The 24,943-nt window shown below is 47.7% G+C and overlaps 1 protein-coding gene across 2 annotated transcripts in view; it reads right to left on the reverse strand.

The window, feature by feature from the left end:
- Window positions 1-8,433: 8,433 nt before the first annotated feature.
- SLC39A11 (solute carrier family 39 member 11) overlaps window positions 8,434-24,943 on the reverse strand; it is a 245,794-nt gene continuing 229,284 nt past the window's right edge. For both annotated transcript variants that reach the window (XM_044984502.1, XM_044984501.1), the window contains exons 8-10: window positions 13,573-13,671; window positions 11,596-11,754; window positions 8,434-10,252 (exon numbers count right to left, since the gene is read on the reverse strand). In XM_044984502.1, coding sequence (XP_044840437.1) covers window positions 10,174-10,252; window positions 11,596-11,754; window positions 13,573-13,671 — 337 coding nt within the window. In that variant the 3' untranslated portion in view covers window positions 8,434-10,173. The remainder of the gene's footprint in view (window positions 10,253-11,595; window positions 11,755-13,572; window positions 13,672-24,943) is intronic.

The raw sequence follows: 24,943 nt of genomic DNA on the forward strand, positions 1-24,943 counted from the left end.
CAGATGGGACCATTAGATCATCTGGGCTGACCTCTTGTATATCACAGGCCATTAATTTTTACCCAGATACTGCTATATTAAGCCCAAGGACTTCAGTTGGACTAAAGCATTTCAATCCTCAGGAGACCAAAGAGGGAAAAGAACAGGAGAGACCAAAATGCCACCAATGCCCGAGGCCCCTGAAATGACTGTTAATGTTGTCCATATAAGGAAATGTGAACAGCTAACAAGTTTTGCCTGTAAATTTGCTTTCCTTTTCCCACAAACCTCTATACCGATTGTGATGTTGTTAAAAAATGTTTCCTTTTACTGGGGAAAAAATGAATTAAAGCATCCCAAAGTCTAACCACGGCCAACTGTTTTTGCATATGATTATAAAACCAAAAGCAGAGTAATCGGAATGAAAACCAATGGAGAAATCTGTATATCAGATTTAACTAATAAAGTTATAAAAATCTACACTGGATCCATCAACACATACTTATTCATAAAAGCTTAAGATACTGCTGCAATGAAAGTCAATGGGAGTTTTGCCATAAACTTCATCGGGAGCCAGCCCTTAATTTTTGAAAAGAGGAGCACAAATTAGATCTATTTCCACAGTCAGAGGGCTGAGAATCCCCACGTTTTCATTCTGTGATTGCACAGTATGCATTGGGAATAAAAGGGGGCAACAACCCGACTTACTACCTGGATACAGAAAACGCAACGAGTTTTCTTTGTGAACCATTTTTTGAGTGAGTGAGTGTTTCAGAGATATCAGTGAAAGGCTGACAAGCCAAAACTAATATCCATGAGGAATTGCAAGGGATTTAGACAGTTGTTTAGTTGAGAATATGAAAAACATGTAAGTCTCCTCTTCATTAATATAGAATTGCAAACCCTAAATGTTATAAAATCATGAATCAGGCCCCCCAAAATTAGGAGCTATTTAAAAAAAAAATCAGGAGAATTTTTTAAAGGTAACAAATGTGGGGGATCTTTTTCTTAGTATCCCAAGGTCACATTTGCAAGCTTTTGTCTGCAACCATCAGTATTAGACATTTATTTATTTATTTATTTATTTTAATGAAGACCGAGATTCTCAGGTATTCATATAACTCCAGGATCTGGGGCTTTAAGCCCAACATAAAACATTGCAATAAATGTCACAAGAGTTGGCCACACTGTTACTAATAGCGTTTTTACCTGCTACTAGTTTACTTCTTGCTTATAAAGAGGCTTATTTGTTAGGCAAAGAGGAACACATAGTTGTTAGGAAATGTTTGCGTACAGTGGTTGTTTCTTGTTAAACAGTCAACATTTATCAACAGTTTCTTTGGGAACTGATCCAACTCACTGATCTTCACTGAATCAATGGAAAGACATCCATTAATTTCAACGGGCTTTGGCTCAAGTCCCTGTTGACCTTTCTCGAAGCGCAGAGGAATACTGCAGTGTCTTCAAGATACCAACATGGAGTAAATGTTGGTAACATGCTGGCTGTTTAAGGGGGACCACTGGAGTGGAAATGAGCAACCAGAATGCAATATGTGAGATATCAAGAGTAAGAAGTCTTTGACCAAGGAGAAACTGCAAGCATAAAAAAAATACAAGATGCTTAATCCTTGATTTTTCAGAAAATCTGCCGGTGAGTTGCATGCACAATAACTCACTGGGTACAAAAACTGCTCACACTCTGAAAAATAATTCTCATTGGCATGAAACGCTGCGACTGCACATCTGACGGTAATTGTATGTTTTGTGGTTTCCGTTTGCTCCCATCACTCAATCCTTAAATGTGTGCCTAACCTGGCTGAAACGGAAATACCCTCTCCCCACCATGGACAAGGCCTACATGCTTACTCAGCTCTCTTATATGCCATATGCCTCATTACGTAATTTGAGTGGTGCAGAGGCCTTGCATTGGCTTTCTGCAAAGTGGCAAATTCCATCCTCTTTTAATACCTGGCCACTCTTGATTGTAATGGGCACTCAGATTTGTGTGCCAGGCTAAAGACAAGAAAGGACAATGAACTGAGAGGATGATCCAGTGGTTACGGTGTAATCTGAAACTTCGGAGACCCCGGGTCATTTCATGCGCTGCCACAGACTTTTGGCAAGTCCCTAAGAATCAGATTTTTTAAAAGGTATCAAGTAGGGCTGTCAAGTGTTTAAAAAAATGAATCACGATTAATGGCGCTGTTGAACAATAATACAATACTATTGATATAAATATTGTTGTTTTCCAACATTTTCAAATATATTGATTTAAATTACAACATAGAATACAAAGTGTACAGTGCTCACTTTATATTTATTTTTTGTTATAAATATTTGCACTGTGAAAACAAAAGAAATAGTATATTTTAATTTACTTAATACAAGTACTGTAGTGCAATCTCTTTATCATGGAAGTTGAACTTACAAATGTTGAATTATGTACAAAAAATAACTGCACTGGAAAATAAAACAATGTAAAACTTTAGAGCCCCCAAGTCCACTCAGTTCTACTTCTTGTTCAGCCAATCGCTCAGACAAGTTGGTTTACATTTGCAGGAGATAATGCTGCCTGCTTCTTATTTACAATGTCACCTGAATGTGAGAACAGGCATTTGCATGGCACTGTTATAGCCAGCATTGCAAAATATTACACGCCAGATGCGCTAAAGATTCATATGTCTCTTCATGCTTCAATCACCATTCCAGGGGACATGCATCCATGCTGATGATGGGTTCTGCTCGATAACGAACCAAAGCAGCGCAGACCAACTTCTGTTCATTTTCATCATCTGAGTCAGATGCCACCAGCAGAAGGTTGATTTTCTTTTTGGTGGTTCGGGTTCTGTAGTTTCCGCATCAGAATGTTGCTCTTTTAAGACCTCTGAAAGCATGCTCCACACCTCATCCCTCTCAGATTTTGGAAGGCACTTCAGATTCTTAAACCTTGGTTCAAGTGCTGTATCTATTCTTAGAAATCTCACATTGGTACCTTCTTTGTGTTTTGTCAAATCTGCGGTGAAAGTGTTCTTAAAACGAACAACATGTGGGGTCATCATCCCAGACAGCTATAAAATGAAATATATGGCAGAATGTGGGTAAAACACAGAGCAGGAGACATACAATTCTCCCACAAGGAGTTCAGTCACAAATGTAATTAATGCATTACTTTTTTAACGAGTGTTATCAGCATGGAAGCATGTCCTCTGGAATGGTGGCCAAAGCATGAAGAGGCATACAAATGTTTAGCAAATCTGGCACATAAATACCTTGCTACAAAAGTGAAATGCGAACGTCTGTTCTCACTTTCTGGTGAAATTGTAAATAAGAAGCGGGCACCATTATCTCCCGTAAATGTAAATAAACTTGTTTGTCTTAGCGATTGGCTGAACAAGAAGTAGGACTGAGTGGACTTGTAGGCTCTAAAGTTTTACACTGTTTTGTTTTTGAGTGCAGTTATGTAACAAAAAAACACATTTGTAAGTTGCGCTTTCATGATAAAGCAATTGCACTACAGTATTTGTATGAGGCGAACTGAAAAATACTATTTATTTTGTTTATCATTTTTACAGTGCAAATATTTGTAATAAAAATAATATAAAGTGAACATTGTACACTTTTATTTTATGTTGTAACTGAAACCAATATATTTGAAAATGCATCCAAAATATTTAATAAATTTAAATTGGTATTTTATTGTTTAACAGTGTAATTAAAACTGTGATTAATTTTTTTGAGTTAATCGCATGCATTAACTCTGATTAATCGACAGCCCTAGTATTTAGGTGACCAAAGATGCGATAGTCACAGAGTAGGATTTTCAAAAGCAAAACCCAGGCTTAGAATTCCCAATGACTTCAATAGGAGTTAGGTACCTAGATGCCTTTGAAAATCTTGAGATGCCTATCTGCATCGTCAGACACCTAAACGTCTTTATGTGTCTGGCCCCTGGTCTCTCTGGGCCTCAGTTTCCCTTGTATAAAAATGGGATAATTGTACTTGCAAGTGTGTTCTGAGGCTAAATGCATTGAAGATTGTGAGCTAGTTGGATGGTACAGTAATGAGCCTAAAATTAATACCTAAGACCGAATAAGGTGAGATAATAGAGGCACCGTTCCTGCAAAGATTTTTGCATGTGCTTAATTTTATACCCTATGATTAGTGTCATTGAGCTAATTAAAGTTAAGCACATGCAGAAATCTTTGCAGCATCGAGGTCTGTATCCTATAGTGGCGGGACATTCAACTGTAGCCTTTTTATTAAATGTCAGTTGGCACCGTGCATCTTCTCCAGGCAGAAATATTGTGTAACCCTGCAGCATTTGGCCTTATTTGTACTTAACCAGGGTACTAAGTGGGTGTAAGTATTTATTAGCCAAGTTCTTTTGGGGTTAGCATGTGTTTGGAGGATGTTCATATGCATGTTGCACAAGACATTACATGTACAGCAAAGCTGAGATACTTTGTGCTTTGAATGTATAAAAAACCAAAGCAATAAAGCAAGCTAACCTCATTTCCACCCCATGCACTCTCCAAATGTTCCACCACCAAGACTGGCAAAGATCTTAAGTCTAACTACTCATATGAGCGAAGCTGGCACTGAACAAGGGTCCCATTAAGGTTGACGAGATCCATGTTTATTTTGTGTAAGGAAAACAAGAACATTTCCATTTATTCATTTCAGGGTCTTACAGAATCTTGCAAACCCTTAATTAGCCCTCTCCACACTCTTGGGAGGTAGCTAACTATCATTGTCCCATTTTAGAGATCAGAAAACTGAGACAAAGGCCCAAATTTTCAAAATCCATCCAGTGCAATGTTGCCTCAGTCTGCAGACCCCTGGGCATGAGCAGTCGTGAGCTGGAGCCGGTTCCCACCGGTTCGTGGGAACCGGCTGTTAAATTTAGAAGCCCTTTTAGAACCGGTTGTCCCGCGAGGGACAACTGCCTCAAAAAGGGCTTTTAAATTTAACAAAAGCCCCAGCATCTCTCTGCCCTTCCCCCCGGCCCCAGCTCACTCACTCCGCCTCTGCCTCCTCCCCTGAACGCTCCCGAGGCTTCTCCTCCCCCTCCCCGGCTTCCCGCGAATCAGCTGTTCGCGCAGAAAGCCTGGGAGAGCTGAGAAGGAAGCAGCGGCTTCCCGCAGGTTTGCTGGGGCTGGGGGGCGGGGGTGCAAGGAGGGCTCCAGGCGCCGCAAGGCTCCGGCCTGGCCCCCTACTCCATCCCTGGGCGGCGCGGCTCCGGCCCGGCCCCTGGGCCTGGCCGACCAGGTGGCATGGTTCCGGCCTGGCCCCTGGGCCCGGCCGGCCGGGCAACACAGCTCCGGCCCGGCCCCGGCCAGCTGGGCGCCCTGACTCCGGCCCTGGCCGAGTGTCCTGGCTCTGGTCCCAACCCCGGCCGAGCGGCCCAGCCCAGCCCCGGCCCGGCCCCCATCTCCAGGCAGCGCGGTAAGGGGGCAGGGAGCAAGGAGGGGGTGTTGGCTAGAGGGCAGGAGAGTTAGGGGGGTGGATTAGTGTCGGGGCAGCCAGAGGGCAGGGAACAGGGGGATTGAATGGGGGCAAGAGTCCCAGGGGGGCAGTCAGGAAGGAGCAGGGGTTGGATGGGGTGGCAGGGGGCAGTCAGGGGACAGGGAAGGGGGTGGATGGGGCAGGAGTCCGGGAGGGGGCTGTCAAGGAATGTGGGGGGTTGGATGGGGCAGGAGTCCCGGGGGGGGGGCATGACCCCCTCATGAGGTGAGGAGGAGGGAACCGAGTGTTAATATTTTGGCAGCTCATCAGTGGGCCTGAGCACAGTAATCGATCATTAATACTGATAAATGAAGAAACCATGGAGAACATCACTGAGCTACTCGCTCATTCAACCCTGATCAGGCCTTAAATCCAGATAACACGGGTGCATTTGTAAAATGGAACCAGCAGCTTGTGCCAGCTCTTGGGGGCTGGGCCCGCCACCCCAAGCTCTCTCAGTCGGTTTGTCTGCTTAGCAAGTGAAGAATCAAACACAGCATTGTTCAACATCTCTGTACAGCAGCGACTGCCCTGTGCCAGGTGCTTTCCAAAGACGCAAGGATCCCCCGTCTCTGCTCCAAAGAGCTCCCCCATCTAAAAGGCAGTCACAGAAGTTAGTGTCAGGAATTGGGTCCTGCCGCTGGGCCCGGGATCAGCCAGCTAACCTCAGCTGAAAGCCCTCATTGGCCAGACTGCCTGAGTCCAGCAGTAGCACTTGGCCAGTGGCTGCTCAATACTTATGCCTGTGGCCGCCTTGCTCCCCAGCCCTACTCCAGTTTGCTCAAACCCTGCTCAGTTTCTGACCCTGGAGCTTTGCCCCAGCTCCAACCACTAGGCCAAAATGCCCACCCCACCCCCGTCCCTGCCAGTTAGTGGAAGGGGGACAACAGGCGATTACACATAGGACACCAGACACACAGAGTACATCAAAGAAACTTGGAAACAAAACCATCCCATGGTTCTTTATTTTATCCTGACACCCGAGATCCATGGATTCACCTCAACATCTTGCCAGTCTTACCGGTAGACGGTAAAAAGCACTCTCAGATACTGCTTGCATCCGAAGAAGTGGGTATTCACCCACAAAAGCTCATGCTGCAAAACGTCTGTTAGTCTATAAGGTGCCACAGGATTCTTTGCTGCTTCTCAGATACTTGTATGCCCTCTATGACCCTGTGACCCACCCTGGCAATCTTTAATGTATTTATCCTCCTCACAGGCTGGGCAGTGCTATTACCCCAGTATACACATGGGGAGCTGAGGCACAGAGAGACTGTCCAAGATCACACAGGAAATCGGTGGCAAAGGAGGGAACTGAATGCAGCTCCCTCATGACCCCAGCTAGCATTCTAACTACCAGGCCATCCTTCCTCTATATTCTATCTCAGTTCAATATCCTTATGACAGTCAGTTTTTTCCTACAGGAACAGTTGTATCCCAGAGTGACAAGCAGAACAACTCCCCACCATCTTGTGCAAGGTGGCAGCATGTTTATATTGTATTTGCTTAGAACGCCGTGTTTTCATTGACAGCTATTGTTCCCAGGCATAATTTCAGATCTGGACTTCAGCCAGACGTTCCATCACAACAAGACAGACGTATATAATTTCTCTTCACCTCTGGGGCACAAACAGGAAAGAAAGGCTTTCATGTTATTTTCTACAATACCCTTCCACCCCCATTTCTACAGGTCAAATGTTCATAATGATCTTGGCTGGCTACATCTCATGCAGGATTAAAAGCATTATGCAATGTCATCTCCCAGCCATCTGAGGGCAAGGTTTTCTCTAAATAAATAAGGGGGTGGGGGTTGTACCAAGTCACACCACACGCCAAACTCAAATCAGAACATGCTGCTTACAAAAACTCCACTGCAAAATCCTGACCTGGGGACACTCCAAACAACACCCACCAATCCAAAGGCGTCTATCCTTTACATCCAGGCTCCTGGTTTAAAATGAAAAGCCAAAGTCCTCACAGACTTTGAACAAGGTTGGCAGTCCAATCAGTTGTCTATCAGCTTGATTTTCAAAGATGCTGAGCACCAGCCACTCCCATTGACCTCATGGATTGAGGATCAGGGCTTACCTCTGTAAAGACTACATGGTTCTATGGACAGGGTACAGAACTGACATAAGCAGCCTTGGTTCTCTCTCTCTCTCACTGTGGGGCCTTGGGAAAGTCACCTCTGTGCTGAAGCTGACCTGTCTGTTCCACAGGGATATTGGTACTTCCCCCTACCTTTGGTCAAAGCCCTCTGAGGTGACCACATGGAAGTAGCAATTCTCATGGGTCACGCTTTCAGCTCCTTTGCTGCTCTGAGGTCCACAGGACAGGTTAAGAATGGACATCGATGGCAGGAACTTCCCCACATGTGTGCCTCAATCTTCTTTTGGCGGGATTACCTCCAGGGTCTAGAACAGAGAGCACCTTCTGTTCCCACTCCATCCTTGGCCTCTGCCAAGACTGCCAACCAAACTGACAATTGATACTCCTTGGGATGGCGGACTTTGTTGTATGGATACCAATCTGGTTCCACTGAAGTCCATGGCAAAAAACTCACTTTCACCCCAATTGGGGCCAGGATTTCATTCCTACTCTCTAAGACACTTATTATTATTTCTCCAAAGCCTCAGGAGCTGACAAGTGTCAGATGCAGGACTTGATGGATCAGTGATCTGATCTGGCATGGCAAATCCAACGAACAGTGAACTCCCTGCAGCATGATGATGCCAGCTGATAGGACTTCTCTTTGAAGAGGTTACTCTTTGGTGATGGGGAAAGGGAGGAAGAAGGTGTTTGTTGCAGCATCAAGTGCGTTATTTTTGGACTGTCTCAGAATAAAGACCTCAGACAAAACTAATTGAATTAAGAGGAAGGAATGTAATAAAATGCAGGGAGGAGAAGAAAATGGAAGGATCGACTGCAGCAAAATAAGTCAGCAAAGACTCTGAATTTCCCATTTATTGAAACTAATCACAGTAAAAAGGTCAGGTCCATTGGCAACCAGCATTTTTATATTATTCAGAACGACATACAAATAAATACAGACAAAATCCAGCCAACAAACTGAACCGAACCACAATTCCATGGTTTTAACTTAGTTCATTAGTGCCTAGTCCTCTTGGCTGCATTCCTACAGCCTCTCTAGGAGGATCTACTTATCGTTTACTGGGAGACTGTCTCTGGAGTACATGGCCCATGACTCTCACGAGTGAATCTCTGTGGCATACATATTACAAACATAAGCCTGGAGGGCTTGAGCTGCCTAGATATCAGCCAGGTAATCCAGCTCTTTACTGTGCCTGCCCAAGTGTCTAATCAAACCCCATTTTGACGGGGGAGAACAGCCTGACTAGAAAGTGAACCGGGATGTGTGATCTCCGTCATTATCTTGACTTCTGCTTTTCATTATTCAGCTTAGTGTGAAAAAGTCAAATTCCATCATGCTCACTGTGTGAGTGCATGTCCGACTAAGAGGAGCAGGGCTTGCTCCTGATCTGTTAAAACAAGAGACTTGGCATGTTTGGGAACCATTGTTAGCCAAACACACACTTGGAACGTGGGAGAAAAAACGCCAAGGTGGTGCATTGCTGAGTGTCCGTGTTGGGCAATGAATTAATCGGATGAGTGCCAGGGGAAATGGGAATTGTCGTGAGGACCAGATTTATCCTTCGAAAGCTAACGTGAACTCCTTCACCGGGGGACCACGCTAACAGGCCCACTTCTGGGAAGAGGATAACTCAATACTTCATGGAGATTTTCACTCGGATTTAAAACGGCAACCATAACACAGCAATTTATGAAACAAAACCATAGGCCCAAGCGGATAATAAACCCTGCTATACAACAGAGTCACATAGCACCTTACGAACAAATCTATATAACCAGCTTGCATCCTAAAAGATTGCACATTAGAAAACAGATGTCTTCTTTCAATTTTTTGAAGAGGCAAAGAATTGCCCATTGGACTATACTGGAGTAAGGCCCCATTAAAAAGACATATCCAGCAGAGAAAACTGGTATCTTCTCAGCTTCTATATCTTGATATGATTCTCACAAGGTTTCTTTTTCTGTTGGTTCATATTACTTGTATCCAACAAAATAGCTGATGCCACTGAAAATTCCTCAAGCTTCAGCAGTATGTATTAGACACATCTATTTGTGAAGGTTCCCATCTTAGTGCTGGCACTTCCATACTTCCAAGAGAGAGTTCAGAAGTTCAGACACTACACAAACTTACCCATCAATTGTTCTTCTATTTAATCAGGAGACTCTTTAGACATTTGACTGCGACTCTCTTACTGCATACAGAACAAGTATGGTCAAAACCAAAAGAGTTTTGACCATTATGGAAATGCCCGAAAATCGGAGGAAAAGTAAACCACAAACTGCAGCCTGGCTGATATATGTCTCATCGATGACCCAGTTGAGAAGAGAAAGAACTTGGTGGCAAAGGAAACCCAGGACCTGCAAGGAGCCACCAATTTTTGTGCTTTGAAAACAATCAACGTTATGTTACAGCAATATATATATATATATATAAAATCATAGATAATCAACACCAAACCTAATCAATATATATATATATAAAAAAAAAATCTTAGAAGAAGAAAAGTTTCCAGTTCCAACTGCTGCCATGCAAATTGCTCGGATGTCATCTCCCGCTGGCCAACAGTAAATCCGCCCTTATCCAAGTCCAACATCCAGGGACATCATCACCACAAACCCTAAGATCGAGGTCCAGGAAGCCAGCTTCCCATTGCCACTGCAAGGAGGAAGGAGAGGGAGTGAGTGTCTATGTTTCAGAATGTCCTTTCAGGCTGACAGCACAGTTGTCTTTACTTCTCACCTATGAAATGAAGGGAATCTTCCAAAATCATCTTTATTCCCCCATCTCTTTGAAGGCCTTACATCATGCTGACCCTTCCCTCCAGTCAAAATAAGACTCACCCAAGCTGTTCCTTTGGGAGATTGAGTCAAGGGTGCTTCCCTTTCATTCTTCAGCCCCTGAGAGCTCTCACACCCCGGCAACTAAGCTTAAGCTCCCTCTGCCACTGAATCACCTCTGAGAGACAGGCTGAGCCATCTTGGGGATTTAGACATGCAATTCCATTCAAATGAATGGGGGACATGTCTGGCTCTTCTAGGTGGCTTTGAGAATCTTAACCACAGACCTCAAATGCAATTTTCTCCTCTAAAGTCTCCCTGAGGCAATAAATGGAGTCAGGGAGGGACAGACTCATTCTTTCCTGCATTATTTACACCTACTTCCTAAGCTAAAGGTGGGGAGCTGACACCCCTTATAGCTAGTAGCTTGACAGCTGTAATCACTGCTATGGATTGGTTAAGCATTGTGCACCTCCCTCTGCATTTACTTGTTACCACGTCTTTCCCATCCCCACCCTATTTGTTTCTCTCACCCACCTGTTGTCTTTTAGACTGTAAACTCTTCAGGGCCAGGGCAGTCCTTCCTAGTATTTTCATACAGCACTTAGAACCATGGGGTCCACCCAGGTTAGTGCCCAGCGTTCTTACGATATAACAGTTCAGTGATAACAGTTTCAAGCCACATGCATTGAGGAACAGCTCCAAAAGAGCCACTCCTGCTACATCTCACCCCGGTTCAGTGACTTGCAACCTGATAATTCCTTCAGCAAAGCAAATGCATTAAAAAAAAAAAAAAACTTTTCCAAGAACATTCACAGTCTGAAACGACAACAGCAGCAAAAGTCTTGGCAGCAAAAATAAGGAGAGCGGTCAACTTCCTTGCAGTTCATTATGGCTCTGCATCCTGTTGCTCTTTGGAAACGGGCTTTCACGCGGGTGTGCCACATGGTATAAGCCAGGGAGTGGGTGGAACCAGTTTTTAAGAACAGGTCTCTGAGGTGTGACCGTGGTTGGCAAATGGCTGAAATGCTATTAACAGAGCTAGCTCGTACAGTGGCGTGTGCCCTCTCCTCGTGGATCAGACCCCAAAGAGTTCCTTTGCACTATAACATTCCCTTCCATGGGGCGAGGAAGGAAAGGGAATTTAGTCACAAGCAAAGGCCAGCCAGTGAACATGGCTTCAGGGTGTTGGCAGCTAGGGTGCAGAGCAATTTCCCTCACCTGGTTTGTGCTTCTGGGATGATGTCATCCATGACCACATAGACCATAGCACCAGCAGCAAAGCCCAAAGCGTAGGGGAGGAGGGGTTCTGCCAGCACCATTGCAAAGGCACCGAAGACACCAGCTAAAGGCTCCACCATGCCACTTAGCTGTCCGTACCTGTAAGAGAACCAAGATCAAAAGCCCTGAAGGGACACAGGAAATCCTTCCTTTACCCCTTTTTGTACCCAACATAGCGCAGGTGTTTGTTGGCCCCCGAGGGCCCAATCGGCCTGCTCAGGACATGGATACGTCCCATTCAATGGAGGTACGAAGTCTGTAAATGCAGAACGCACCTGGCGGGTTCTGATTAGCATTAGGCTGCCCTGCTTTTGAGAGTGCAGAGCGGAGGCAAACCTGCTTTCCCACCCCCGCACCTGTGTGAAGAAAAAGAGATGTCTACCAGCCCTTGCAAAACAAACGAGAGCATCTGAGCCCTTCCTGAGCAAACACAGCAGAAGAAAGGTCCCCTTCTTTAATCTGGAAGGTGACAAAAGGCTGCAGGCAGACTTGGGAACACCTGGCTCCATGCAGGCAAACAATCCTCTAGTTTTTCCCCCTAATGGGTCTCTCCCCCCACCCCGCACTTTATGGCTACCCTCCACACAGGGGGCCCTGTGAATCAGCTAAGCACTGGTCCACTGCTGGAGTGGGGATCCCTTCAGAACATGTCCATTCTCCCTCCTTAGGTCCTATCTGTGCTACGAGGTTTTGCTGACCATGTAGCCAGTTGGTGGCATGGCTCTAAACACAGTATGATGACTAATGTTCTGTCCTTAGCTGTGGATGCTAACCATGTGCTGCCTTTGCTGGTAGCCTAGATTGTCCTCCTGTAACTGATCCCACACCCTGGTTTCTTTGCAGCCCTCAGACCTCCTAACCATGCCAGTCAAATTCCTTCCTCCAAGCTCTCTGTCTGGTCAGACATCCCAGAATGCACTATCCCCGTGTCACTCATGCTGCTTTGTGCTGATGTCCTCTGCCGTGACACTACTGGGATAGCTGCCTAGAATTTCCCAGAATGCACTGAGATGAACACAATTGGGCAGTGGAATAGGTGTGGCTATATGCCCCTATGTGGGCAACATATGGTTGCGGTGTGAATAACCGTGTTTGGCACAAGCCGATCAGATAAGAGCATCAAAAACTGGTTAGAGAAAACATGGTTGTATTTTTAGCATTGCCAGGCCTTAAAGCAGGCCAGAAAGGATTGCCCTGCCGGGCCGGACAGTGAAGGGAAGGTAACGTTAAGGTCAGAAGTTAAATTTCTGTAAATGTGTTGAAGCAACAAGGGAAGTCAGAGTTGTGGCATAGGCTCTGCTTGGTGGACCCATTTGTACCCTTCTCTGAACGCCCTTAGAAATGTGATGCAAGAGAGCAGACACCGGGGTCAGCCCACAGGAGAGGTGACTCTGCAGGCAGCAGAAACGCGATTTAAGCATCGCGCTCTCTTTTGTTCATCTATTTTATCTTCATCTGGCCCACGGATTCCACCCCATCACAAGACACTTGCAAGCACTGCTACCGAGGATCCCAATTCAAACCTCGGCCGCATGAGACAGAACAGACTAGCCGTTGTTTTCCTTCTACGAAGTTGGAACGAATGCGAGCTGCACCCGTGGCTTGCCCCACAACTTCTGATCACTGTGAAAACATCAGCGGCTGAACGTAGTAACACCGGACTGGCAAGAGCCTGTCTCCTGCACTGCTCCCATAGCTGCCACCCAGTACACAAAGGCTGGAGAAAGCTTCAAAATGGAACAGCTTTTCCCCAAACGCAGCCAAGCCCCTGCTGAGTCCTGAATCGGAGCTAGCAACAGAGCACTGCATAGAAAGCAGCGCTTTATTGTCAACCACGCAACAGCAGCAGCAGCTGGGAGATGGCTCGACGGACACATTTCAAAGCTTGAAGAACGTTGGAGGAGGAGCACTACTTACCAAAATGCTCTCCATGTTGAAAATCCGGCTCCACGCAAAGGAAGGCTGACAGCAAGGCCTTCTGGGAAATTCTGAATTCCAATCCCAATTGCTAAGTTCCTACCGAAATAAAAGCAAAACATGTTATATATCATTCCTCTGGGAGGAGAAGGGCAGGGCGGGATAGGCCTTACAAAAAATGTTATTAAGTACGTCTCTTTAGTGTAAGTGCTTCCAGCCCTTGGGGACTAATCGAATCATGTTAACACAAGGCACTTCTAGAGCGAGTTTTACCTTCAAAGTGCTCCATGTCCATCTGTCAACCCCTGGAAGCAATGGAGAATGAGAGGAAAAGATCTGCCCAAGGACACAACCAGGCAGTCAAAACCCAAGACTTTCGAACTCTCAGCCTTGTCCTCCGAACCCTTGATCAGACCTGGCCTTTGAACAGGGAGACCCCCACGTTGTTGTGAGTGACCCACTGACTAATTACGGAATGGCAAAGATGTGGGGGGGGAGGGGAGCTGAAGGGAGTCCCTGGGGGACAGGCGGAGCCACAATGATTTGGTTTACGTTGTAGGAAGTTAACAAGAGCGGAGAAAGAAAGGTGAGGTGCAAAGGAGCCCCGTGTGGTACAAATATCCTCTCCCTGACTGCTCCACTTTGCAAGCCAGGCTGCAGTGAGAGCTGCCTATTCAGACAACTGACCTTCCAATACACAGGGCGTTCTGGGAGCTCGGACAGCCAAGGTAGAACAGCCCTGGGATCCAGGGACCATCCCAGTTACCACCAAACTAGATTCCCCACTCCTCCCAGCTGGTGCCATACGAGGAGGAATGAAAGGACACACTGGGCTACACCTGCGCATGTGAACAGGGATCCCCGTAAGTCTTCAGAGGCAGCCCTGTTTTGCTAGCTCTCTGAAAGGGGCCAGTTTCCTCCTCTCTGAGATGCCTCTGCCGTGATGGGAGGTCGCGTCAAACAAGCTCCGGTCTCAGCCTACGTCAGATAATGCAGAGGTTAATCCTTCTCATTTACTGTTCATCTCCCCCATTGTCTGCACGGTTGCACAGTCACTCTATTGTTTGCTTTTATCTCCTCCTGTACTAGCTGTAGGGTCATGTGTTTTTAACCTACAGGCTTAAATTATATATATATATATATATATATATATATATATATATATATATATATATATATATATAACTTTTAAAGAAACCCTGATCACATTCAGAGCCTGGGATCACCCAGAGGGGAGAAGCATGCAGCACTAGAAAGGCTGCCGCATCCAGCCCAAAACGAGAATTTGGCCACTGATGCTCTAGTGCATCCACTGATGCTCCCAGATGCACGATCCTGCAGCTGAGATGTTAAACAATGGCCAGGGCACAGACCGGTCTAACGCCTGCAAGTGGTCGGATGAAACAGAACTGAGTCTGCAACTCACCATGTAGGTTTCAGGAGTCAGGTGTTAGCAGCTGTGGTTCCAGACCGGCAGCTGCCTCAGGGCTGCTGCTTTCCCCCCTATCCCGGCCCTGGTTCCACTCCTTGCCGTTCTGGAGACAGCCCCACTACACTTCAGCCGCGGGAGCAGGTGCCCAAAGCGCAGCACCGGGGAACCAACACTGAGAGACAGGCACAGACAGGTCAATGAGTTACTTCTGTCCTGGGTGGCTGCAGAAGTGAATGAACACTCCCAGCTTCCCCGCTGCTCCAGCATCTAGTAGTTAACATCGGCAGGAAAGCATCTTGCGCAGCCCCAGTGGCTGGCTCCTAACGACTGAGCTAGTGGGGAAAGTGATTGTGGTTTTGCTTGGTGGCCTCTGATTTCATGACAGTGCTAACCACAGCCCTTTGTCTGCAAGGAGGCAGGATTCTGACGCTCGCAAGCAGGCTGGCTTGTGTGGGGAGAAGCTGTTCTGATGGCGAGGCGTTGAGGAACGGATCCCGCCGCGCTGGGCTTAGACAAGCACAAACTCCTTCCTAGGCCACCCTCAGCAGCTACCAGCTAGCATGGCAATGAGAACAGCGGGCGCCCCACTTGGAGCAGAGAGCACATGGATGGGGGGTGGGGGGAAGGCTGGGAAGGGGGACGAGAGCACTCGGTAATAAAGTCATTTAAAAAAATCAGCCTATGTGGAGCCCAGCTTTGACAAGTGGGGGAAACCAGCAGCTTTATAACGAGGGTGATTAGCATTACAGGGGAAGAGGAGGCAAACTCTCAGGACTCCATTAACGTACGTAGCCCCATCTGTGTCTTCTTGGACTTTTACTGCTGTAGGAAACAGAAAAGCAAGGGCAGAGTTGGGCGGGGAGGGGTTCTCCTCTCTTGAGGTTATTGTAGATTCACTGTAGGTTTCAACGGCTGAGACTCATGTCTGCTGACGGCAGAACAGAACCGATCCAGTACCAGAGACCGGCCCCACACACGGTGCCAAGCCAGGCTGGGGTGTGTTGGGGCGGCGGGATAGGAGGCATCCTGCATGTTATCACACCTGTCAAGCCAACCGAAAACACCCTCCTCCTAGGGAATGAATGCAGCGGCCCTGACAGCACAGCCGGAAGGGTGGTGCTGAGCCCACCTTCAATAGAAATGGCTCCGGGCAAAGCTCACGGACAGCGGCTATAAAGGATTTGGAGGCGGGACAGGGGAAATTAGCTGCTTCTAGACCTGCAGAGAATTTACCTCACGGCGTTAATCAACCAACCAGAATAAAGAGTCACTGATAGCACACACTTCACCCTCCTCCCGCACCTCCCACTGCAGTGTCTCAAAACACTCCACGACATTGAGCGCCCCGGCCCTGTGCAATAAGGACGTATTAATCCTTACTTTGCAGAAGAGGACACAGGTACACAGAGAAGTGACTCACCCAGGATCGCTCCGCTAGTCAGACTCCCAGATTGCTACGCTACATTTATTTTTATGTTAAATACTTCTGGAGCTCACATCACCATAACATCTGAGCCGCCACATTATTTAACGTGCTCATCCTCAACATCCCTGTGAGGGACGGCAGGCCTATCATCCCTATTTTCTAGGGAGCAACGGAGGCAGAGAGGCAAAGTGACTTGCCCAAGGTCACAGAGGATATCTCTGGCAAATCAGGATCTGAGCCCAGCTCTCTCCAGTCCCAGGCCGGCACCCTAACTGCTGGATCACCCTGCCTCTCCACTAAACCTGCAAATGACACCTCTGCCACTTCTGACAGCTGTCGGCCATGTCAACAGCACCTTGCATGCAAAGAGAGGCCCCTACACAGTGCAACGGGCCCGTGCATTGAACATTTCCACGCAAGTGAAGGGCCATGGCGGCCTCTCTCTTGGGGGGAGGGTAAAGTTGAAAGACAGCCAGTTCATTCACTCTTAAAACAGCACAGAAGATGGTGGGTTTTGACAGAGGACGGGGAGTCAGGACTCCTGGGTTCAATTCCTGGCTTTGACACTTGGTCTGATTTAACCTCGCGCTGCCTCAGTTTCCCCTCTCTGTAAAGTGGGTCAAATGACACCCACCTCCCTACCTCACAAGGTTTGTTGGCGTGGAATTCCAAGCACCTCAGGTCAAATGAGGGACGTGGATTCAGAGAGCAAAGATTCCTCACTATGCTGTGAGCTGAGATGTAAACTGTACACATGGAAGTCGTGGGGGATGGCTGGGAGGCAGGGTTTACCGCAGTGTTAGCCTGCTGATAGTGGCAATGGATGGAATACGTCCTCCGTTGGAGTCTGGTCCTAAGAGATTCTGAGCATCTGAGCTAGAAATGCCCTGTGTTTTAAGAGTACCAGAGTTAGTTGTGCAGGCATCTAAGAATGGAAGGTTGCCACATCGCATCAAATTGTGAGCCAGGAATTAGTCTTAGATGCTCCAGGTAGACATGCTGACTAGGTTGTTCTTCCCAAAGTCGTCCACCACGGTGCCAGAACCTCTTCATTAGGCTCAGGAATCTGGGAGGACTCACTCAGAAAACCCTTGTCCCTCATCCTAGGCACCCTCACAGATGCAGGAAACAACAACTGGGGTTGAGTTTCACCACTCCCGCCAAATTCCCCAGGATAGCCTCACGTTCCCATCGGTCCATCCAATAACCTGCAAGGAATCAAAAACCCATCTCTGTCACCACCGAGATCCTGTCTGAACATAGCAACATTGCAATGTAGCCACTGGTGTGATGTCACAACACAAAGCTCGCCAGGTCACAACAACATCACAAGGGCGGAACGTTGCTTTCTCTTCAGATAAACTTATGTGGCTACTTCACGTGACTTTCTGCATGTTCCTCTGTGGATTTGTCATTGGTGCAGCCTAGGGACCTTCTGAAAAATAACTAAAAATGGAAATCAGATTTCCGTATTTAAAGAGGGAGGATGGATTTTTTTAAGCACTGTTAATACAGTAGCTGTGGTTTGGTGCCCAGTTACTTCTGCATCCCAGTTTTAAAACCATTGACAGCTCAGAGAGCAGTCCCTTCAGATGCCCCCCAACCAGGAACTGTCAAGGGACAATAAATAAAATATACCTATTTAAACAAACCCCAGAGGTGCTGCAAAGTAAACAAATAAACCTGTCAGGCATGTCCAAGAGGTGGGAAGGAGAATCAGCCAGGAAGGAGCCTTGGTTTGCATTAAGAATCAGAGAGTTTCAGGATAGCTTCAGACGCATGCTGCCTCCCCTGCCACGTTGGTTACATAAAAATCTTGGCATGGCTGTGCCGAGACGGCTCTTACAAAACCTCACGTGGGCTCACGTGCACCATTATCTACCTACTGGATCCCAATTTGACAAGTCTGGGAACACTATTTTCTCCCCTTTGCAACCTCTTTCATGTGAGGTTTCCACCAACTACCCACGAAAAGGAAACAAAAGCTCCACTTGTTTCCCCCCCCCCACACACTCACACACATTTGACAATTGGGTCTGATGCTCATGAACATGAGGAACTAAGTACCCTGGAGGGCATAGTCTGGGCAAAGGCTGTGCAAGCTTTTCTCCTTCTGCAGCTCTGCCAAGAAGCCTCAGTGCTGCCCCACAGTAACCTTCCTCCACCCACACTCTAGCATCACACCCTCTCACCTGCAATGCTGCTTCCTAAGCCAGCCCTGGGACCTCATTCAGCTCTGCAATGCAGCCCAGTCCTAATCCGCAGCACCTTCTGCTGAGCCAGTTTAGAACCCCGGCACCTTTATGTTTCTACCAAAGTGCCTCAGGTTTCATCTCAACCAGAGCTCGCGTATTTCAATACTGCTTCCTTCCCTCTCCTGCATACAATTCTGAATTTAGCAATCCAGGCTGCAAACCAAAGGCAGAACTCACTAGTCGGCATCAACGCATCGGGCACGTTGGTTTTTTGTTTTGCATTTTCTTCCCCCCTCTGGAAAAATGACAAATTCACCTCTTTTGCCTATGGTCGGTGGGGAGGTAAGAAATCGGTGTATCTCATAGACTTAAGGTCAGAAAGGACCATTATGATCATCTAGTCTGACCTCCTGCACAACGCAGGCCACAGAATCTCACCCACCCACTCCTGTAACAAACCCCTAACCTATGTCTGAGTTATTGAAGTCCTCAAATTGTGGTTTAAAGACCTCAAGGTGCAGAGACTCTTCCAGCAAGTGACCCGTGCCCCACGCTGCAGAGGAAGGTGAAAAACCTCCAGGGCCTCTGCCAACCAGCACTGACCATTGGGAATTTACCCTGGGTGAAACATACTATTGAATTTCTACACCACCTTTCAGGGGAGGACACTGGCAAGTTTCACCAGCATCCATTCATTTAGCTCCACAACACGGCAGCGAGGCTGAGATGCTCAGCATGATCGGAACCGTTTACAGGTAGAGAAGCCAACTTGCCCAAATAGAAAGCACAGCAGGACGAAGCGGGCCTGTCTCTCCCTGGAGTGCATAAGGAGATGAAAGTCTACTGCAGGTGCCAACTAGCGGAGTAACTCCCGATAGCACTGAAGATCCCAGGCTCAAGCCTCACTTTGATATGTATTATCATTGTTATTAGTGGTTTTAAAATCGTGTGTGGAGGCCGGGCCCTGTTGTGCTTCGTGCTGTGCAAACAGCTAACGGATACTATTATACTTGCCCTAAAGAACTTACAACCTGAGTGTCAGACTATAAACAAGTTGATAGAGCACAAGAAACAGTGAGAGGATCCCGACCACGCCACACCAGCTGCCAAACCACCGTCAAGCTTTCTGTACGCACGACGGCCGAGGAGAGTTTTAAAGAAGACATTTGGAGGAGAACAGTGAGGTGGCTTTGCACGGTGAGCACATCCCACACATATGGGGCAGCATGGGAGAAGACACAACATGGCTATACACACACAAGGCGCAATCTTGTCCCCACTAAAGGACATGGCAAAGTTTCTGTTGACATCAATGGAGCTAGGATTTCTCCCAAGAGGTATAAAGTTTTCCATAACTCTGGTTTCAGGATAATAAACACAGGGCACCCAACTTGACACTGGCACTGTAAGCTCAACTCCACTGAAGTGCCTGGAGAGGGCCAGATGGTGAATTGATGCCCAGGTCCCCACTTTCGCTACGTTGATCCATAGGCCACCTTTCCAATTCCCACCTTGGCACAGTGTGCTTACGGCCGTGCGTAGCAGCAGGATGAGACTGATTCACCAGCTGCTGTGCTGCAGCAGCGCCACACATCACGACAGCGCTACATCACCGTGTCGCCAGAATCAAAGGGGTCCCACCTCCGCACTGACAGTCGGATTAGAACGTCAATGAAGCTAAGGATTTTCTCCCAACGTGTATCAAGTTTTGCATGACTTCAGTTTCCAAGGAGACACGGGGCCAAATGACACCGGTACCATGGGCGCAATTCCACTGAAGTCCATGGAGTCATGCCAGAGTGAATCTGAGCCACAGAGACCAGGTAGTCACAGCGATCCTGGGTAGCAATCCCAGAGCCGCCATGCCTGAGCTCCATAACCCACAGACAGACATCACCGAGTCTGGAGAGAGACTTCAGCTCTAGCAAACAGCTGAGGCACAGAGTCTTAGCCAAGGCTTCTGCCCAGCTCCTGACCAGACCTGAAACGCAGGCCCACAAGGGCTGGTTCGCCAGTGGCTGAAAGCTCCCTTTGCTGCTTTAAACACTTGTGTTCCTATTAGTAAAATAAGACTGGTGAGAAAAATCTCTCTGGGTTGTTTAAGCTTCTAACATGGTTTACAGAAGAGCAAGAGAGACACAGACCGTGGGTGTCCTTAACCAGGACAGACCATTACAATCAAAAACATTATTCAAGTGTGTGGGTGGGTGGGGGGGGCCCGCAGGGAAAACATCCTTATAGAAAACAGTGGAGCCGCTGTCTGTGTGCTGGGTTTTCCCCCCCTCCTTCCCTTGCCTTAGCACAAAGCAGCTATTACTGGCTCCAACCACAACAAATTAATGGGTGGGAGAGGGAAGTGTGAACCAAGGGGTCTGTACAAAAAGAAGCCCCCCGCCCCGAGCTCTCTCCTCCCCCCGCCCCCAAAAGCACCACCCCGGAGGGGAGGCAGACCACTCTGAGCTTTCACTACTGGGCTGCCTTAAAACAAGGAGAGACTGTGAGAAAGCTGCGATGGGGGCAGAGCGGGAGGGGAGGGGAGGGGGCAGATGTGGGAAAGGGAAATTTAGCAAAGCCAAAAGATTTCTCCCTCATAGCTAAGAGAAGCCTAAAGCTGAAGCAAGAGGACTTGAGGCAAACCCCCAACATTTATTCGAAGTATATTCGAAGTGGAAATGCAGCCAGATGCTCTTCTTTCCCCAAGAGCATAAGACTCTGAGCATTTGCATGCTTTGCTCCTCACTGTGGCTGCTTTCCCCTTTCCTTCCATTCCAGGCACAGGAGTAATTTGGTGGTGGGCGGGGGGAGCGCTGCTCCCCCAAACTGCAAGCCTCGGGTGGAGGTGGAATTTGCTTCTCCAGGCACGGCCCCGTTGGCCTGCCACCCCGAACAGCAGAAGTCAAACTACGCCAGTGATTCCAGGTGGGACTCCCCGTACTCCCCGCTTGGGGTTCCTCTTCTGTCCACGCTCTCGGGACTCGCCCACGCACTCTCTGTCTGTGCCCCGTAGTGGCAGGCTCCACTGGCACCACAGGGCAGGGCTTTAGTGGGTACCGCCCTGTGAGGGACAAGGAGCAGCACTATGCTCAGACGCAAGCCAGTGGGTGACAGGAGTGACACGTTTGCACTGAAGGCAGCAGGCTGCAGAGATCAAACTGGGGAAGGCTTGCTGGGTTTGGGGTTCAGATGTAGTTTAAAACTGTAAAAAAGGGGAACCTCTGGCTGGAAACCCAGTTCCTGATTAACCTGCAGATGACAGTGGGAGGGAGATGAGTGTTATCCCATCTAACGGACAATAGGGAACCTAAGGCGCTATTGAAGGGACAGGGATTAGAACCTGGGAATTCCGGAATTCCAAAGCTAGGCTCTTTCCGTTTTCTACTGCAGGTGCCATCCTACATTCTGCTAGGTTCCCTCATTGCTCATCCACAGGTCCCCTTGCTTCCCCTTCCATCCCTCCCATTCTCGGTCTCTTGCCACCACAGTGAATGTTAGTGCCTCTCGTCACCTCCATAATACCTTGGCCACGGCCTCGCATCCTCTTTCAGGCCTTGAGTGTCCCCCAGACACTGCTATTTGTACCTGGGTGCGAATACTTCATTAACAGCATATGGAGTCTCGCTTGCTTCGCCTTGGTTCACAGCACAGAAAGGATACGGCCACGCACTGCTCACAGGTCACCTTTGTCTCCTGTGCTGTTTGTGTGCCAAGGTGAAGAAGTTTCTAGGCCGATGCCTGACCTTCCCAGTACAAGTCCCCATATACACCTCATATTTTCTCCCTACCTCTGTGAAGAGTTTGCTGGGAAACAGTTGGGAGGAAACAGACAACCAAATAAAGCTGCATTGTGTATCAGGAAAACAAAGGGTTCCTTATGAAGGAAATAGGTGGAGACACTTGGAAGGCTTCCTTCTATTGCAAAGAGAACACATTGTAAAGCAGATGTACTAGCAGTCTGAACCAAGTGCATTTCTGGGTGACTACAGTATGCCAGGGTGGGGGGCGGGGACAGCTAGAGGCAGGTGACAGGGGGATAACTGAGTATAACCCTCTGAGCAGGACAGTAATCAGCCTGAAATGCACAGCCATGAGTGCCTCCTGGGCCACTACAAACCTCAGGAAGATGACGACGTAATTTACTTTGCGGGTATCAGAAGCAGACGTGACATGAACGAGATCCAACCAGACAGGGCCATTTGTCTCCACCATCAGAAAGCCATTCCACGGATGGCAAGACAACTGTTTAACGCACAAACTCATGTAGGTTTAAAGAGGAGCATGATGGACGTGTTGCCTAGCGGGTAGAGCACTGGACGGGGACTCAGGAAACCTGGGTTCTATTTCTAGCTCTGCCACTGGCTGATGGGTGACCTTGGCCAAGTCATTTCAGGTAAAATTTTCAAACGTGTCTACGCTGAAGCTGGGCAGGTGCCTCCCAGGCCAGGTAGTCAGACCCATGCTAGCTCTGCTTGAGCTGGCATTCTCAAAAAAGCAATGTGGACATTGCAGCACGGGCCATGGCACAGGCTAGTCGCCTGAGTACAGGTCAGCCCAATCCCTGGGTCCATACTCAGCCAGTTAGCCCGTGCCGCAAAACCCACATTGCTATCTCTAGCGTGCTCGCTCCAGCACAGCTGGATGCAGTGCAGACGTGTCCTAAGTGACTCAGGCACTAAGGAGCTTACATCTCACTGCAAGTCAGCGGGACTGAGGCTCCTGAGGGCCTAAACCACTTCTGAAGTTGGGACTTAGTTTCCTAAGTCACTTAAAGGCTTTTGGAAATTTTCCCTGCACGTCTTTGTGCCTCAGTTTCCCCAACTGTAAAAAGGGGGCCATTATCCTTGTCTCCTTCAAAAACCACTTCGAGATCCATGGATGAAAAAGCACAGATGAGAGCTGTGCATTATTTTATCATCGCAAACTCCAAGAAGGGACAGGTTCACGGGGGATTTTCAAGGGAGCCAATGATGCTCATTCTTATGGACTCTCACCAGTACACAATATGGAACCAATTGTTATCATTCCTGCACTCCTGTTCCAAGGTGGTGCTGGTCCCTAGACAGAGCACCAGGTTTTGCTGCAACTTTAAGGAAGAAAAGGTAACACAGCTGCAGATCCTGCTTCTCTAAGCCCCACCAAGGAGCAGCTCTTTGTAGGGGGAGGAAAATAACCTATTCCAGTTCCTTGGGGGCACATACCCGCAGCTGGACCTTCTACCCTACAAATCTTGCCTGCCAATTGGTACGGCACCATGCTGGGAAATCCTAGTTCACTTTCAGAAAAAGTTGGCACCTCTGCATATTTGCAAGGTCAAGGCACAGAAAGCCTTCTATAAGCCTAAACCCTTGTTTTCAAGGGCCTATTCTTTTACAAACTGATTATGAAAGTAGGCTACATATTCTTAACAAGCCCCTTTTCACGACGGCTTTCAATTCCCTACAGTGTATAATGTGCATGTGTATTCTTGCATGGCAGGCCCTTACATACTGTTTTGATTGTTATCGCCTCGCCATGAAAGAGCCGATTGTTGTGGGTTCCCAAGATTACATCATGGCTTCCCACTCCGGCTGCCTGTCGAGGTGTTTGATCGGGACCTGCAGGTGGGAAGGAGCTCTGTGGTAAGCACAGGGCCTTGAGCACTTCCCCATACCTGCCTTACCTGTTCCACACACAGCTGCCTTAGCACGCAAGGGCTTTCTTCTGCCTTATTGTAACCTCTCACGCCAAGTGTGTATGTGCGCGTGGCGGAGGAAAACTAGGTGAACAATGTGTTCCTTTCCAAATCTGACTCACACGAGGCTAGAGAGATTTCTGGCTACTGGATGCTATCCGACAAGGAATGAGCGAGCCGGGGACACACGTGCACAGATCTGCTGTCGACCGAATTTTTACATGTTCCAATTTTAAAGGCATGTTTTGCAAAACAGGCAGGCAAGTTTTACTCCCAAAGATTTCTCTTTTCCAATTATACAGCCCTTTTCATCTCAAAGCACTTAAAAAACGACAAAGAATTAAAGCCTACCACCGCTAGGGTGACCGGATAGCAAGTGTGAAAAATTGGGACAGGGATTGGGGGGTTATAGGCGCCTATATATTGGGACTGTCCCTATACAGAGAGGGACTGCACAAGGTCAAACAGCCAGAAGCAAATTAGGAACAGAACCCAGAAATCCTGACTGCCAATCCTGGGCTCTGATCACACCAGGTCACATTTCCCACAATTATGGAGCTCTCTTCGATTCTCCCTGCTTTAGATGTAAGTAGTGGGATAGTTAATTCGCTCCGGGACTGATAGGTGGACTAATAGCAGAGTAGGGCCCA

This window comes from Mauremys mutica, chromosome 12, assembly GCF_020497125.1.
Source record: "Mauremys mutica isolate MM-2020 ecotype Southern chromosome 12, ASM2049712v1, whole genome shotgun sequence".
Taxonomy (NCBI): Eukaryota; Metazoa; Chordata; order Testudines; family Geoemydidae; genus Mauremys; species Mauremys mutica.